The sequence below is a fragment of the Camelina sativa genome, chromosome 15 (assembly GCF_030686135.1).
Source record: "Camelina sativa cultivar CO46 ecotype springtype chromosome 15, ASM3068613v1".
NCBI lineage: Eukaryota > Viridiplantae > Streptophyta > Magnoliopsida > Brassicales > Brassicaceae > Camelina > Camelina sativa.
The window spans coordinates 9,876,867-9,893,824 of NC_141894.1; the positions used below are offsets into that span (position 1 = coordinate 9,876,867).

The window sequence follows — 16,958 nt, forward strand, 5'->3', positions numbered from 1 at the left end:
GCTGGTACATCGCTGCTCTGAGCCACCAACTCTTTGAAAGACTCCACTGTCGAGTGTCGAATCGAGACTCGTCTTCACAATAATTTCCGTGCCGATTGAGCACCTGATTTTCAGTCACAGCTCCTCCTTCATCAGACTGTGGCTGACTCGTATCTCCCTCTCCACCCATTTCTAATTTCGGATCCTATAAGTTCAACAAATCGCAGAGCTCGTGAAATTGATACGGAGCCCTAGCCCTAGATAAAATTCAACCAAGTTTGAGAAGACTCAAAGCTCTATGTTGATAGAAGGTTCGTAGCAAACTAGCAATATATCCTTCTCTTCCGATTTTGATTTCGCTCTTTGTATCCGATGGTTTTTTTTTTCCAGAAATCCTTCAAAATTCTATCTCAAAGGGTAAGATTTGATTAGTCATATTTTACAACTAAAAAACCAAAAAAAATATAGAATCCTTCAAATTAGCATTTCAAAAAAAAGTTATAATATTTTGAATAACAGTAGATTTTCAGTAAGTTTTATAAATTATTGATTGAATAACAAGGAATTGTAAAATATTTTAAGTGATTTTAGGATTTTAAAAGATTTTTAAAAATCATCAATTGAATAAGAATACTCTTAAATCTTCTAAAATACCAATTTAATACCCCCTCTTAGAAAATAAAAACGATCAATATTGCAGAGATACACACATGGATCATTCAATTAAAGTGTATTGAGCATTCAAAATAATAATCAAACTAGATTTGGACCCGTGCTAGAGCACGGGTTAAAATTTCTTTTATTTTTATTATAATTTCAAAATAAAATATAATTTAGAAGACGGTTTAGCATTGTAAACTGAGAAACGATTGTTATTAATTTTTTTTTGTATGAATATGTATTTTGGTGAATGGAGATCTGAATGATTTATATCAATAATCAGGACCAGACCGGCCGGTCGGTTCGATTCAACCACAACCCGATAGATATTCCGGTCATGGTAACCTCTAAAAACCTAAAAAATTAAACCCGCAAAAAAATAGAAAAACCCACTAAAAACCTGTGAACCGGTGGTTGAACAGGAGGGTCGGACCGGGTTGTCGATCTCAAATTAAAATATTTTATTTTGGTCACACTTTAAACTCAAACCAAATTAAAAATAAATGTTGTTATTTATAAAAGAATCAGTTAGTTATTTTATCTAATCATTTAAAAGTTTAATTTTAGTTGCTTAGTACCTAACTATGTATGTTTTGTTCATATATTTATAAAAAGTAGATGTTATATTCATAAAATGTAATCAAACTAATAAACTAATTGACCTGTAATTCAATCGGTCCGACTTGTTGACCCAGTGACCCGAAAGACTTCCGGTTCACCTTTTGGTCCGGTTTTAAAAACATTGATTTATATTAAAAGCTTGGAAGGATGTTAGGTCAGATTTTATTTTGAAATCCACATAAAATCTCAGAAATCACGATTAAGTGTGATTAATTGCCAAGATTTTATTCTTTTTTATACCTAACAGTATATTTTTGTGCCTAACACTATATATAGTGTAACAATATATGGAATAATTAAGATTTTTTTTGGAAATTGTATAAATCATTGGAATATTATCTATAAGAGGATTCTTTGAGATATTCTGAAGTGTATTTGTAATTTCATATAGCCCACGGATTTCATCTATAAATTTTTTTTTGTAACCAACCTATATTTAATATATTATTTATTTTGTAACCAACTTATAAAAATTATATATTCTACAAAAAAAAGTTGTGTACTTCCGTTTTATTATACAAAAAAAATTGTGTACTTCCGTTTTATTATACAAAAAAAAGTTGTGTACTTTCTATTTATGATTGAGAGTATATTTTTATCCCCTTTAATAACTTGGTTAACGTTGTGGTCTATCAGTAAAATCTCAGGAAAATAAATTGGTAATATTGTAATTGTAGATTTTTGGAAACAACGTGATCTTCCGAAAATAAAGTTTGGAATATCCATGAACTATCAATTTGGAATATCACGTTTAAGATTTTCTGTTACAATTAAGGTTTTATTTGTTACCTTTAATATATGAACTATCAACTTGTAACTAATTAAGTATATAGATTAATCTATAACCTATTTGTAACCATTTATTAAAATTATAAAGTCTTATAAAGTCTACCAAAACAATGTTATGTACTTCCATTTTATTAAAAAGAGGATTTCACACAATAATGGTTAATTTGTATTAAAATATATATACTGTATATTATTACAAGAATAAATTATCATATATATATTAAATACATATATATTATTAATGTATTTAAAATATAAAAAATATCTATGCGAGATATTAATAATGTTAATGGCATATATCGCCCGGATATCAAAACTGCATCCGCCGCTCGATTCCGCCAAACCGCAAGCTTGACTAGGATGAGGAAAAATCTGACGTCTCCCTTGGAAGATGATCGGAAGAAAGTTTTCAGTGGGCCGAGGGGTTACTGGCGTCAAGTGGCCGAATCCGATGTACTTCTTTCATTTTCTTATTAGTATTTTTCTTATCTAATACTATACTCGTGGCTTCTTCTAGCTAGGGCTTTTTTTTTAAATAGTTATTATGAAACTGAGAGATTCTTTGGTTAGGGTTTCGATATTGATGATCTTGAAGTACCAAGTACAGGTGGACTGTGGTCTCACAACTGTCAACACCCACGGTTTAGGCTTATCGATTGCGTGCCTAAGCTTTATGCTGCGGTGGGGTTTCATCGTTACAATATGCTCAAGGTCATAACTAATATCTACTCTAGTCTCCTCCCCTTCCCTCCAAATCTCTTCTTGCTACTTATCTGGTTCCTTCAATTTATATTAGTAATTTATATAACAACCATTCAATTTTATTTCCCAGGGGACAAACTTCTAGTACCGTGAGTTACTGAAATACAACGAGACAATGGGCTGTGTACAATCTTTATACTTAACTCTGGTTGCAATAGATCCTTCTACCAAATTGCAGAAAACCTTTCAGGTTCTGGAAAATTGGATTTGACTTGCTCTATTGCTAGAATTAAAGATGAAGAAGAAGAAGAAGAAGGTGACTGACTTGTGTTTTTTTTGCATACAAGTTTAGGATAACATTCTCACTAACTAGATGCTGATTGATTGATTGATTATTAATGTTGCATACATATAGTGACAGCCACACAGAAGCGTTTCATTCCTCACTTTCACGGTGAAGCAGCCGCTGATGATTTCTACCAAGGTGCATTGCCAGATTGGCCTTCAGTTGTTGATTTGAATAATCAAAAACGATTTTACCTGGTAAGATTGACTAAGACACTGCTTGATGATCATGATCACTTCTTTTGTTTTGCTCTTGATCAGTTAAGCAGTGATCTGTTTTCATTGTTGCTTTTGTAGGTGAATGAATCAGACTTGCTAGCCAATGATTGGATTCGTTTGTATTTGGAACTTGCAGTTGGTGTCAAATTTGGGTCGATTAGAGAGGTTTGTGTTTCTTTGGCATAACATCACGTGCCATGATCAGTGTCATTGACGTTGATAAAATAGTTAACTGGTTGGTTTTGTTTCAAAACTGTTTTTGCATGCAGAGGGATCTTTCCAAGTTGCATATTCTGAAAGTGGCGGTAGAGTCTAAGGAAGAAGATATACAGCCACCAAATGGGAGACTCCAGGCCAAAAGTGTAGTTGTCTACATAACATTTAAGGGGTTGGCCAAGGCTCCGATTGGTGATGAGATTGGCGAGCATGTTGAACGCAATGCTATAGTTAGAAGAGTCCTCGATGAGCGTTCAGGATACTTGACTCTCCTTGGTGGGTTTTCCATTGGAGAAAATGCTTTAAATACTGACCAACCTGTGAGTGGAGAAGAAGAAGCTTTGGACAATCAGCAGAGTTTTGAAAACCGTCCTCGCTTAGACCAGATAATAAACTAAATTATCCTATTACGTGGACTTGTTTCTGTGTAGTTTTTTAAGTGCACCGTTTCTGAATACAGTAAGTTAATTTATGGACGTCATACTATATGTGTGCATTAATATGGAGACATTATATTCTTCTTGGTTGTAACTTAACTAAGAACATCAAAGGACGACCTACACGTTGTGCAGCTTGACAGATCTTGCGAAAGCCATAGTTATGAATTCGAGAAACACAAACAAAGAGATTGAGAAGTAAGGGGTTCAATTTCCCTGATATAAAGTGGAATTTTTTTCCAATTTTATTTCTTTGTCTCAAGCTTAGTTGCAAGCTATCTGTCATCTACATGCTACATTTGATATTCTTTAATCCCGTTATATATTCTTCTCATGTCAAAATTTGCTTTGCATTGTTTATGAGCAAGTCAAAATGCTTGCTTTCCTGAAACTATTTATGTGGAGATCTTAAATTAAGCAAAAAATACCCAAACTAATGTATTATAGTACTGAGAATGTCTCCTTCGCTACTAAAATGTTTCTATTGCATCACACAACACTAAGACATTTAAGATTATTTTTATGTTTCTCCCACACGGAAATAATACAAAAGGAGCTTCACAATCCATCTTCTTGATGAATTAGTCTCTTCACTTAACTCCAAAGTAAAGCTTTCATATTCTTTGCCCTCCAACTGAAACTAAGTAGTGATGTCAAGCAAGAACACTGTTTTTTTCATCTACACAGCAGTTATTGATTCTTATGATGAAATTAAAGAAGGATATAGCGGTGATTAGAGAAATTTGTATGCTTAGAGAAGGCCCAACTGAAGCCCATAAATGAATCCTTCGGATGAATATAATGTTTTTCTTTCAAAATTGCGTGCATCGACACCGCCGACATGTCCGAAGAAGGAGGAGCATATGATATGACGACGTCTCGGTTGGAAGATGATCGGAAGGAGTTTATCGATTACTGGCGTACAGCGGCCATATCCGATGCACGTAGGTCTTTCATTCTCGTATCTAATTTCTTCATAGTTTTTTTTTTTTTCTAGGTTTTTTTTTTGGGAGCAAGAACCTATTATTATTATTATTATTAAACTGAGAGATTCTTTACTTAGGGTTTCGATATGGATGGTGTAGTAGTACCAAGAGGAACCACTGGACTGTGGTCAGTCAACTGTAAACACCGACGTTTTAGGCTTCGGGCTTGTTTACCCAAGATCTATGCTATGGTGGGGCTTCATCGTTACAATATGCTCAAGGTATAAAAGAGCTTAATTAATTAGTCTCCTCCTCCTAGCTACTCAATAAATATTAATTTTACTAGGATTTTACCCGCGGTACACCACGGGGCTAAATATAAATTTTTTAATTTATTTAGTTTTCAAATCCTCAATTAATTAACTTTTGTCTAATTGATTTATAATTTTGTTTACAATTCTTTTTCTTCTTCTTACACTTTTATAAAGTTTATAACTTAATTACATTAAATTTGTTATTAGATAGAATATAAAATTCTAGATTTGTTTTGTTCTCTATAATTAAACAGAGGTATATGCTTATATGGTATGTTATTTTATATTTTTATGTATATTTATTTATTTTTTTGAATATAAAGAATGTGTTACAGTATGTGTAATATTTTGTAGTTCATATACTAAATAATTTATAAGTTAATTTTCCAAACTATGATTACAAATCTACAGTATATATGTGATAAACTAATAGTTTTAGTGTTGATTCTATAGTCTAAACCCGCCATGCTAGGCGGGTCAGACAACATGTTCAAAGATTTATAATCCGCAAAAATTCATCATATGAAATCCGTGAAAGTAAAAATTAGTTTTAAATACGTTGTGATCAATGTGTTGAGATCAAAAATCTCGGCCACAGATCCTCCTTTAAGATCGAAAATCAATTAGTTTATTGATTAGGCTGATTGTTTAGGAAATTTGTGTATAGGGAAAATATTGTTTTGTAAAATTGAAAAATTTTAATATAAATTAAATTAATTATAAACTTAATATTTAATGTTAAAGAGAATGGTTCCAATTATTTTGAAAATTTATTTAGGATGGAAAATCTTGTTTCATAAATAGAAACTTAATATTAATTAATTAAATGAAAAAAATAATGATTAATGCCAATGACATGCTTGTAAATAAGTATGAACTTCACGATTTATTTCATAAAATGTATATATAGATAGGGGAGGAGATGTTTACAGTGTGTTGTTAGATTTTAACTAAAAAATTCAAAACTAATACTTTATAAACATTTAAGAAACATTTGTGTAAACAATTAATATATATTTTTACAAATTAATAATTATTCTATAGAATATCTTCTAAAATATAATTGACCCACAAATAGAAAACCTAATCAAAGATAACTTAAAATGCCAAATATTGGTTGTTGTAATTTAACTTTTTAAATTATGATCTTAACGAATTTAGAAAATAATTTTAATCCAATATAGCTAATGTTGTAATTTAAAATTTAAAAATATGATATTAACAAATCTAAAAAACAATTTTAATCCAAAATAGCTAATTTTAATAACAGCTTTGGTATTTATCAATGAATGTCATCCTTATGAAAACATGCAATTATTTTTTGTGTGAATTTAACTATTTCATATTAATATTAGAGAATGTAACTTTTTATTATTTTTGTATTTTTAAAAGACAGAATTAAGACGTTTAGAACAATTAATTGAATGTTATATGTTAATTGAAAATAACTAAGTTAATTATTATGTCTCCAAAACTATTTAGTCTCTTAATATAGTTATGTATAAGTTAATTACTACAGTGAAAATATTTTCTTTTTTTGAAAGTATAATAATTATGTTTCCAAAACAACAACTTAATTAAATTAGGATCCGAGTTTTATGGAAAATTATGTTTAATATTAGATTTGTAACAGTAATTAATATATTTAATATCAGTTCCGATTTTGGAAAATAGGTTAGTCATTTTAATATTTTAGTTTAAATTTTATAAATTAAATTTAAATATCAATGGCAGTCTTGTAAATAAGTTTTAAGTTGAAGATTTATTTCATAATTGTACTTGGAAAATGTATATATAGATACATACAAAAATAATTCTATAATTTTTTTTATGAGGGGACAACAGGTCAATGAACTTGGTATGCTCTTTCTTCATAACTTCGGTTGCAGTAGATCCTTCTACTAGGGATGTCAAAAGTGGGTAAAAACCCAGTGGGTACCCGAAACCCATGCTTAAAACTGGGTTTTGAGATCTGTTTTTTCTCTAAGAAATTAAATGGGTTAAAAATGGGCAGGTACCCAAAACTATAAAGTCTTACACGGGTTTACCCTATCAGTTATGGGTACCCATTGGGTTTTTTTTTCTTTCTAATCACCTATACTTTTTTTTTGTCAAGTCTAATCACCTACACTAAACCCGCAAAATCACATTTTCCTACCAAAAACACAAAACACGAAAACTCGTTTTTCTGCCAAAACCGCAAAATTACGTTTTCTCGCCAAAACAGCAAAATTATATTTTCCCGTCAAACCGCAAAATCACGTTTTCTCGCCAAACTCGCAAAATCTCGTTTTACTTCCAAAACCGCAAAATCTCGTTTTCCCGCCAAAATCGTAAAATCTTGTTTTCCCCCCAAAACCGCAAAATCTTATTTTCCCGCCAAAACCGCAAAATCTTGTTTACCCACAAAACTAAAAATCCATTCGGGTTTACCCACTAGAACCTAAAACCCATTTGGGTTTTCAAACTTGGGTTTTTTCTGGGCAAGTTTTTTTCGGGTTTGGGCTGGGCTGGGTAAACCCACGACAACATCCCTACCTTCTAGCCAATTGCAGAAAACCTTTCAGCTTCGACTTGATGAAAAAAGTTTGGGAAATTTGGATTTGACTGTCACTATTGCTAGACCTAAAGATGAAGAGAAAGGTGACTGGATCACTTGTTCCTTTTTTTTTTTTTGTATTCAATCTCACTAGATGCTAGTAAATTGATTGATTGATTGATTATTAATGTTGCATATATAGTGATCACAAAGAAGCGTTTCATACCTCATTTCCATAGTGAAGCAGCGGCCGATGCTTTCTACCAAGGTGCATTGCCTGATTGGCCCTCAGTTGTTGATTTTAATGATCAAAAACGATTTTACCTGGTAAGATTTTGATTAAGACACTAATGATGATCATGATCGCTTCTTTTGTTTTTTTGCTCATGATCAGTTAAGCAGTGATCTTTTTTCATTGTTGCATTTGTAGGTGAATGAATCAGACTTGCTAGCCAATGATTGGATTCGTTTGTATTTGGAACTTGCAGTTTGTGTACGTCTTAGGACGCCTTCAGAGGTTTTTGTATTTCTTTTGGCATAACAATTAATCACATACCACGACCAGTGCCATTGTTGTTAATAATCATTAACTTGGTTTGGTTTTCTTGTCTCGAAACTCATGTTGTTGCATACAGAGGGATCTGTCCAAGTTGCAGATTCTGAAAGTGGCAATAGAAACCAAGGAAGAAGATGTGCAGCCGCCAAATGCGAGACTCGAGGCCAAATGTGCAATTCTCTACATAACGTTTAGAGGGTTGGCCGAGGCTCCGATTGGTGATGAGGTTGGTGAGCATGTTGAACGAAAAGCCATAGTTAGAAGAGTCCTCGATGAGCGTTCAGAATACTTGACTTTACGAGGTGGGTTTTCCATTGGAGAAAAGGCTTTGAATACTGAGCAACCTGTGAGTGGAGTAGAAGCTCTGGACGATGATGAGCAAAGTTCTGAAAAACGACCTCGCTTACACTAACTTATCAGATAATAAACTAAACTGTTCTGTTACGTGGATTTGTTTCTGAGTGGGCTTTTTTTTTAAGTTAGTTTCTGAATAGACAATGAAGTTAATGTATAAACATAACTATGCGTGCATTACTAGGGATATATTCTTCTTACAAGTTGTGCATCTTGAGGGATGTCGTGAAAGCCATGGTTATGAATTTGAGAAACACAGAAGATGAAGACAAATTAAAGGAGGGATTGAGAAGACAAAACACAAAATTTGACTTTTGAGGTTGAATTTCCAACATTTCACCAGATCCTTAGCTTTTCTAGGCTACAAAACAAAGAACACATCATCAACAATACTGAGTGAAATCAGAAAGAAAACTCAGTCATCGATATACAAACCTTGTGCCTTTCCAGCCTTCAATTCGACGAATAGACATCAATTAGGGTTTGCTCGTAGTTAATCTTGTTTAGACCATCTCCAATGGTTTTCCCTATTTTTACCTCTAAAATAGAGGAACTCTATAATAGAGGTGACTTTTGCTCCAATAGATACCTCTATTTCTTCCTCTAAAAAAGAATATTCCGTAGAGATTATTTTTTTATTTTATTATTAATACCTTTTACTTATAAAAATTGAAAAATAACCCATTTATTTTAGTATTTGTGAAACTTTCATAAAATTATGATATTATTTAAATTTTTAACTTATTGAAGTTTCTGAAAGTTATTGAAGTTTCTTTTTGATTCGTGTGCACTCATCACCCTTCCGTAACTTCTGAGCTCCCTTGTGATTTGAAAACAGCATAATAAACAAGCTATACTATTTTCTTCGATTAGCAATATACTCAGCTCAGTTTCGTCCTATGAAACAAAACTTTGACACTAAACTAAAAAAAACTTGGGCCGAAATTGAACATGTAAAATTTGAGAGTTTAAATAATGTTTGACTTTAATATAATTTATATTAAATTTCTTTAAAACAACAATTCCTAAAAATAAATGGTACGTTTATATTTTAGGAAATTAAATAACCGTCTATATTATCTATATTAACATTTTTGAAATACATTTTATGTTATGCCCTTTTAGTTTTGTTTATTTAAAAAATTATTTATAACATTAACCCCTAAATTTTTTCCAAAAATAACATTAATTTAGATTTTGTTTCCTAAATAGTTTACATTCTATTTCAACTAAACAAATAACAACAATCAATATGGAAATATAAACTATGATATATATAAGTACGCATTCTGTTGTGTTTTGAAAATATTATATTCTGAATCCTTTACAAACAAAGAAAACAGCAATTTGATTTCGATTTTGTTTACCAAAACCTATGAGCTTTGATTCTGAATATAAGAAGAACTTTGATTGACATTTATTTAAATATTATAATTATCATATATAAACTTAATAATTTTTTTAAATATTACGAATATGTAAAATTAAAAGAGTTTAAAATATTATATAATGTGGTTATATAGTAGATAAGTTATAAAGAGGACATGTTGGAATTAATAAAATATTATTAAATTTTTGCTAACATGGATTAAATCCTCATTTTATTTTTTGTCAACACTACTAAGAATATTTGACATATGAAGTCAAGTTGATTTAACTAAGATTGTGTAAAATAATTAAATCATTACGAAAAATATGACTTAATCACACGTATAAATTACTTATTATGTATTTAGATCTCTTTATTTTTGTTATAATAATTAAAAATTAAAGTAGAATCTCAAACAATAAACAAAACAAACTAAATATAAAACAAATAGTTATGAAGTGTATTGCAGTTAAAAATAATAATATAAACATTTTAGCCGCACAACAACTGAAAAATTTAGTTATTTTTCTATTTACAAAATATATAATAACAAAGAAATACAATATAAAATATAAATTATATGTCCGCGGTGTATCGTAGATTAAAATCTAATATAATATTAATATAGGACACTTGTTTAACCTATTTGTCTTTTAAATCTGACATTAAGCCGATATAACTTTCACATATAAAAAAAAGATTCATTGACAGTTGACACTAACCAGAACAGTTAGCCCTAGCTACGTAGATTGACACCGCAATAATATAGTATAACTACACTTTTCAGCTTAGAAAAGTTGATTCAATTAAAAATTGTAAAATAAGGGGTATAGTATAGATGTCAAGATACTAACGCTTATGACTTGTTAGCCTGGGCGCAAAATCCAAATCCGAAAATCCTGAAACAACCCGACTTTTTTTTTTTCCAATAACTAAATACAATATATAATTAAGCATCCCATACTATTTAATTAAACGAACCAACCCACACACACTAACCAACCAATAATAAACCAACATCCAATTACATGCACAGCGGAAACATAGCAATAATACAAAACCAATACAATAACAATCCTAAGCATTCTATCGATCAACCTATCATATCTCTAGCCAAGGTTCCATCCTAAACAATATAACAAAGACCAACAGCACACAAACGAGACCCTAGTTCATCCTCCTCCTCATCGCCATGATTCCACATCACATACCTGCACACCACAAACAACAATTGAGATGCGTAAGTATTATCATAAATACTTAGTGAGGCCGTCCTCCCATCTACTAGGTTATACACACAAGCATTTGAGAACCCCCAAGTCTAAGCAAGCAAACAAACACAAGCAATACATCAAACCAGGAAAAACAAGTCTCGGTTGAGACTGGTATCGACCGATGCTACAAGAGAGTGTCGACCGATGCTCCACAAACAGTGTCGACCGATGCCACAAAAGAGTGTCGACCGATGCTCCACAAACAGTGTCGACCGATGCTCCACCCAAGGTGTCGATCGATGCCTCTTCTGCAGACACGATCTGCGCGAATCCGAACGACGAACTTCCGATTCAATCCACCCCGAAATCGTCTTAAACTCACCCAAAAGCCTCAGAAATCACTGGGAATCACAAAAACAACGAACCCAAGCAAGCAAACACCACAAAAGACAAGGAAACAGCCAAAACAAGAGAGATCTCATGCTTAGATCAACCATGGTCAAGCACTCACCTCAAAATACAGAAGGAAAAGGTCGAAGAACAGTAGAGCAACTCCTTAGGAAGCTTCTCCTTCGTTCCCAGCAACAGAAAACTCAAGAATAGCCAGCAATCTCACTAAATCTCTCTTAGGAATCTCAAGAACACACTTTTCTCCCTTTTTCTCTCAAAAACACAAACGGCGACAGAGGAAAAAGACTAAACCTTTATTTTGTCGATTTCCCCTTTAAATACCCGGTTAAACCACTAACCAAACCATCCCAATCGAAAAATCGCGAATTAAAACAAACCCGACGAACCCAGAAATAGTGGTGTCGATCGATGCCACAAGGGTATCGATCGATACTCATACCAAAACAACAAAAATTGGTTCGCGGATGTTACAATTCTCCCCCACCAATAAAGATTCGTCCTCGAGTCCCGCAACACCGTCCATCCGTCAAGGACCTCCATGCCACCGTCAACACGGCCCGCACGTCCTCCGACCAGACTGAACACCGTCAGCCAAGGTTTCCCGTGCAACTGTCGCAACAGCCCGCACACCTCTGACTGAACCACGAGGTCTCCCTCTAGTCAATATACTCACATCAAAGACACTATTTGCTCACAACTCAGTGCTTCCCCCGTCCGTGGTCGCAACCAACGAATCATGCCGGCTCGCTATCAGGCCAACCGCCTTAAGCTACGGCATCCAGGAAGTCACTCACACACACACTCCCCCCGCTCTCAGGTCGCAACCTTCGAGTCATACCGGCTCACTGCCATGCCACAGCCTACAGCTACGGTATCCAGGGAGTCTCACACGCCCACTCCCCCCGCTCTCGGGTCGCAACCCTCGAGACATACCGGCTCACTGCCGAGCCACAGCTCACAGCTACGGTATCCAGGGAGTCTCAAATATCCCGCTCTTGGGTCGTCACCCTAAAGCGCGCTCTCGGATCGTCATCCGAAGCAGACATACCACTCCCACTCTCTGGCCACAAAGTCCATCGAGCTATCGGTATCACATGAGTTGGGCCCACATAATCTTGAGCAAACAAGTCTGATGTCAACGAGTATCTCCCGACTAGATCTACCTCAACACTTTCCATTTCTAGAAACTTCTACTTTTAGAAACTTTCCTCTTTTAGCATTGCGCCTTCACGAAAACTCATAACCCGAACACCACCATGACCACCACTCGGTCACCCTGGAACACCCTACCCTCAAGGTATTTCCATACACTTTTCAAAAATAGAAAAGCTCTGACTCCTATAACACTTTCCATTTATAATGACATTCTATTTATGGAAACTTTCCATTTATAGGATTCTCAAGCTATTTCCTTTCCACTGGTTTCACAATCCAAAACCAAAGAACTCCAACTTTTATTAGAACCTCAAATGCAATAATCGTTTACAACTCCAAATGAAAATACATCATGAACGAAAGAAAACAAAAGCTAAAACTAAGCACCGGAATGGACACCCGGTCCTCCCTTCGGCTGCGCCGCAACCTCCATCATCTGCCTCCTCTTAGGACAGAAAGGCCTGATATGCCCTTCCTCCCCGCAATGATAACACACTCGACGGTACTCCTGCGAATCACCTCCCCTGGCCCAGCTTGCCGACACGTGATCCATGCTCCCGCTCCCATAATCTCCCTGGCCACCTTGGTTTGCCACTGTCGTCCCTTCCCGCTTCCTTTTACGCCTTGGCTCCAACTGCCTATCCTTGTTTGGAATGCTCTGCTCCAATGTCTCCTCTAAACGAACCGCTGGACTGACCACCACTAACTGTGACCTAGTGTCATCCTCTATCCCAGCTGCAACCTCAACCAGCTCCGCCCTCGTGGCATAGCTCCTCACTCTGCACCGAGTCCTCAGATCATCTCGCAAAGCCAGCAAGAACCTCCGTACCTGAGCCGACTCTGGCTCCCAAGCCCGGCCTGCATACCCCACAAGCCGACTGAACTCTGCATCCAGCTCCCGCACTGTGCGGTCCCCCTGAGTCAACCCCAAGAACCGTGCCTCCATGCGATCAAGAGTCTCCTGTGGAAAATACTTGGAGTTAAACTCCCCCACAAAATCTCCCCAAGACATACCTCGCTGCACCCTCCATGCTGTCACCGACCTCCACCACACACGAGCATCTCCTGACAAGTAAAACACTGCCAGATCCACCCTGTACCGGTCGGGACACCTAAGAGAAAGGAAAATATCCTCCATCCGCTCTCTCCACTCATCCGCTACACTCGGATCGGTACTTCCTGAGAAATACCCTGCTCCCACATGCCGCAGCTGCTCCATCATCCGCACATACTGAGCATCCACTACCTCGGCCCCCGGCTGCACACCTGCCTGCAAACCCGCCACAGGCTGCACCGCTGGACCCTGCCCACCACCCACTGGCGGCACTACTGGGTCCTTCCCACTAACCACTGGCGGCACTACTGGATCCTGCCCACCAACCACTGGCGGCACAACTGCTGGAAGTCGCTGCAAAACCTGAGCTAGCAAGTCCATCAAGACATCCTCCCTGCCTGGAGCACCTCCTGCTGCAACCCCCACACCCGGGGCAACACCGTGACCAACACCGGGCCCATCCGCCCTGCCGTCACCCAAACCAGCCTGGTCTCCAGACACACTAGGATGAACCTGTGACTCCGCTACCTCCTCACTGGCCATGCTCTGGGTCACACTCACACTGGCCTCAGGAACCTGACCTCGTCCACGACCACGACCACGACCACGCCCACGACCACGACCACGACCACGACCGCGACCAACAGCACCCTCTCTAGCCATCTGCACTCTCCAGAACAGAAGGCTAAGCACACAATTCAAAACCGCACATAGAGTACACATCTTACCGTGGAATCTCATTGAAGGCTCGAAGAGGATGATACTAGGACTCCATACCATAAACAAATTGACTAACTATGCATAATCAATTTCTTCACACAACATCATGCATCAATCAACAGGAAAATAATTCCACCAATTAAATTCTTAAACCGCTCTAACTCATTCACTTAACCATCCTAGAACCGTAAGGGCTCTGATACCAAAATGAAACAACCCGACTTTTTTTTTCCAATAATTAAATACAATATATAATTAAGCATCCCATACTACTTAATTAAACGAACCAACCCACACACACTAACCAACCAATAATAAACAACCATCCAATTACATGCACAGCGGAAACATAACAATAATACAAAACCAATACAATAACAATCCTAAGCATTCTATCGATCAACCTATCATATCTCTAGCCAAGGTTCCATCCTAAACAATATAACAAAGACCAACAGCACACAAACGAGACCCTAGTTCATCCTCCTCCTCATCGCCATGATTCCACGTCACATACCTGCACACCACAAACAACAATTGAGATGCGTAAGTATTATCATAAATACTTAGTGAGGCCGTCCTCCCATCTACTAGGTTATACACACAAGCATTTGAGAACCCCCAAGTCTAAGCAAGCAAACAAACACAAGCAATACATCAAACCAGGAAAAACAAGTCTCGGTTGAGACTGGTATCGACCGATGCTACAAGAGAGTGTCGACCGATGCTCCACAAACAGTGTCGACCGATGCCACAAGAGAGTGTCGACCGATGCTCCACAAACAGTGTCGACCGATGCTCCACCCAAGGTGTCGATCGTTGCCTCTTCTGCAGACACGATCTGCGCGAATCCGAACGACGAACTTCCGATTCAATCCACCCCGAAATCGTCTTAAACTCACCCAAAAGCCTCAGAAGTCACTGGGAATCACGAAAACAAAGAACCCAAGCAAGCAAACACCACAAAAGACAAGGAAACAGCCAAAACAAGAGAGATCTCATGCTTAGATCAACCATGGTCAAGCACTCACCTCAAAATACAGAAGGAAAAGGTCGAAGAACAGTAGAGCAACTCCTTAGGAAGCTTCTCCTTCGTTCCCAGCAACAGAAAACTCAAGAATAGCCAGCAATCTCACTAAATCTCTCTTAGGAATCTCAAGAACACACTTTTCTCCCTTTTTCTCTCAAAAACACAAACGGCGACAGAGGAAAAAGACTAAACCCTTATTTTGTCGATTTCCCCTTTAAATACCCGGTTAAACCACTAACCAAACCATCCTAATCGAAAAATCGCGAAATTAAACAAACCCGACGAACCCAGAAATAGTGGTGTCGATCGAACCCAGAAATAGTGGTGTCGATCGATGCCACACCAAAACAACAAAAATTGGTTCGCGGATGTTACAAATTCGAACCGAATCCGAACCGAAAAAATCGGATTAAAACCAAACCAAAACTGAAGATATATCCGATCGATTTTTGCTTGTATTATTTGTGGATATCGGATAATATCCGATCCGAACCGATATCCAATAGATATCTACATAAACCCAAAAATATATGAACAATTGATAGATATCCCGAAAAATATTGCTGTGTATCGAATATTGCTGCTATGGTCTGAAATTATTTTAAACTACATTTAATTTGATTTAGGATGTTATTTAATTTTGCTCCTTTTTTTTTCTTTAGGATGATATGGTTTACTTTGGTTTTGCTTTTTTTCATTGAGTCTTCACTTTCGATTTTAGTATGTCAGATTTTTATCTATTGGTATGGTTTGATTTAAGTTTGAACTTAGAGCTTGTCATTTGCTTCAATTATATTGTTTTTTTATTTTATTGGTTCGGTTAGTATGGTAATTTGGGTACAATCAGATTTTAAAAAATATCCGAATAAAATATTATGGTTATCTACAATAATATCCGAACCGATCCGGAATCCAAATAATCCGAACCGAAACTGATCCGAATTTTATAAATATCCATATGGATGTTAGAGTCAATATCCAAAAATCTGAAATCCGAAAAATCCGAACCGAATCCGATCCGATATCCGAACGCCCAGGCCTATGACTTGTTGTTAATAACAACTTGTTATGAAGCTATGTGTCGTGTACAGCGTGTACTCTTGTTGTTGAAGCGTTGGAGAATATATAGTAGAGGACTAGACACTAGTAAAAATCGTATATATAGTTACGGGTATTTGTTATGAAATTTTTTGTAGTAAAAAATAGCTACAGTATGTGACAAATTTGTTACAGTTTATAAGTTAAAATTTTTTGTAGCTATTTTGTGAGAAATTATATAGTGACGGATAATTACCAAAAAAATTTGTAGTAAAATTGCTACATAATTTGTGACACCTCATATTGTAGC

At 36.0% G+C, this 16,958-nt stretch overlaps 1 protein-coding gene and 1 pseudogene across 1 annotated transcript; both read left to right on the forward strand.

The window, feature by feature from the left end:
- Positions 1 to 2,316: 2,316 nt before the first annotated feature.
- Positions 2,317 to 4,000, forward strand: LOC104748323 (UPF0725 protein At3g19520-like; annotated as a pseudogene).
- Positions 4,001 to 4,809: 809 nt separating this feature from the next.
- Positions 4,810 to 8,715, forward strand: LOC104748324 (UPF0725 protein At3g19520-like). Its single transcript, XM_087487068.1, has 7 exons — positions 4,810 to 4,908; positions 5,032 to 5,175; positions 5,532 to 5,542; positions 7,754 to 7,851; positions 7,950 to 8,074; positions 8,178 to 8,264; positions 8,383 to 8,715. Exons 1-7 carry the CDS (start codon positions 4,810 to 4,812, stop codon positions 8,713 to 8,715), a joined length of 897 nt encoding a protein of 298 aa, XP_087343194.1.
- The last annotated feature ends 8,243 nt before the right edge of the window (positions 8,716 to 16,958 follow it).

Excerpts from the sequence above, each read along its gene's own strand:
- LOC104748324 (XM_087487068.1), top strand. The coding sequence starts at position 4,810 with ATGTCCGAAGAAGGAGGAGCATATGATATGACGACGTCTCGGTTGGAA. Across the intron at positions 4,909-5,031 it reads GTACAGCGGCCATATCCGAT|GGTTTCGATATGGATGGTGT; the intron begins GCACGTAGGTCT and ends TTCTTTACTTAG. Across the intron at positions 8,265-8,382 it reads GTCTTAGGACGCCTTCAGAG|AGGGATCTGTCCAAGTTGCA; the intron begins GTTTTTGTATTT and ends TGTTGCATACAG.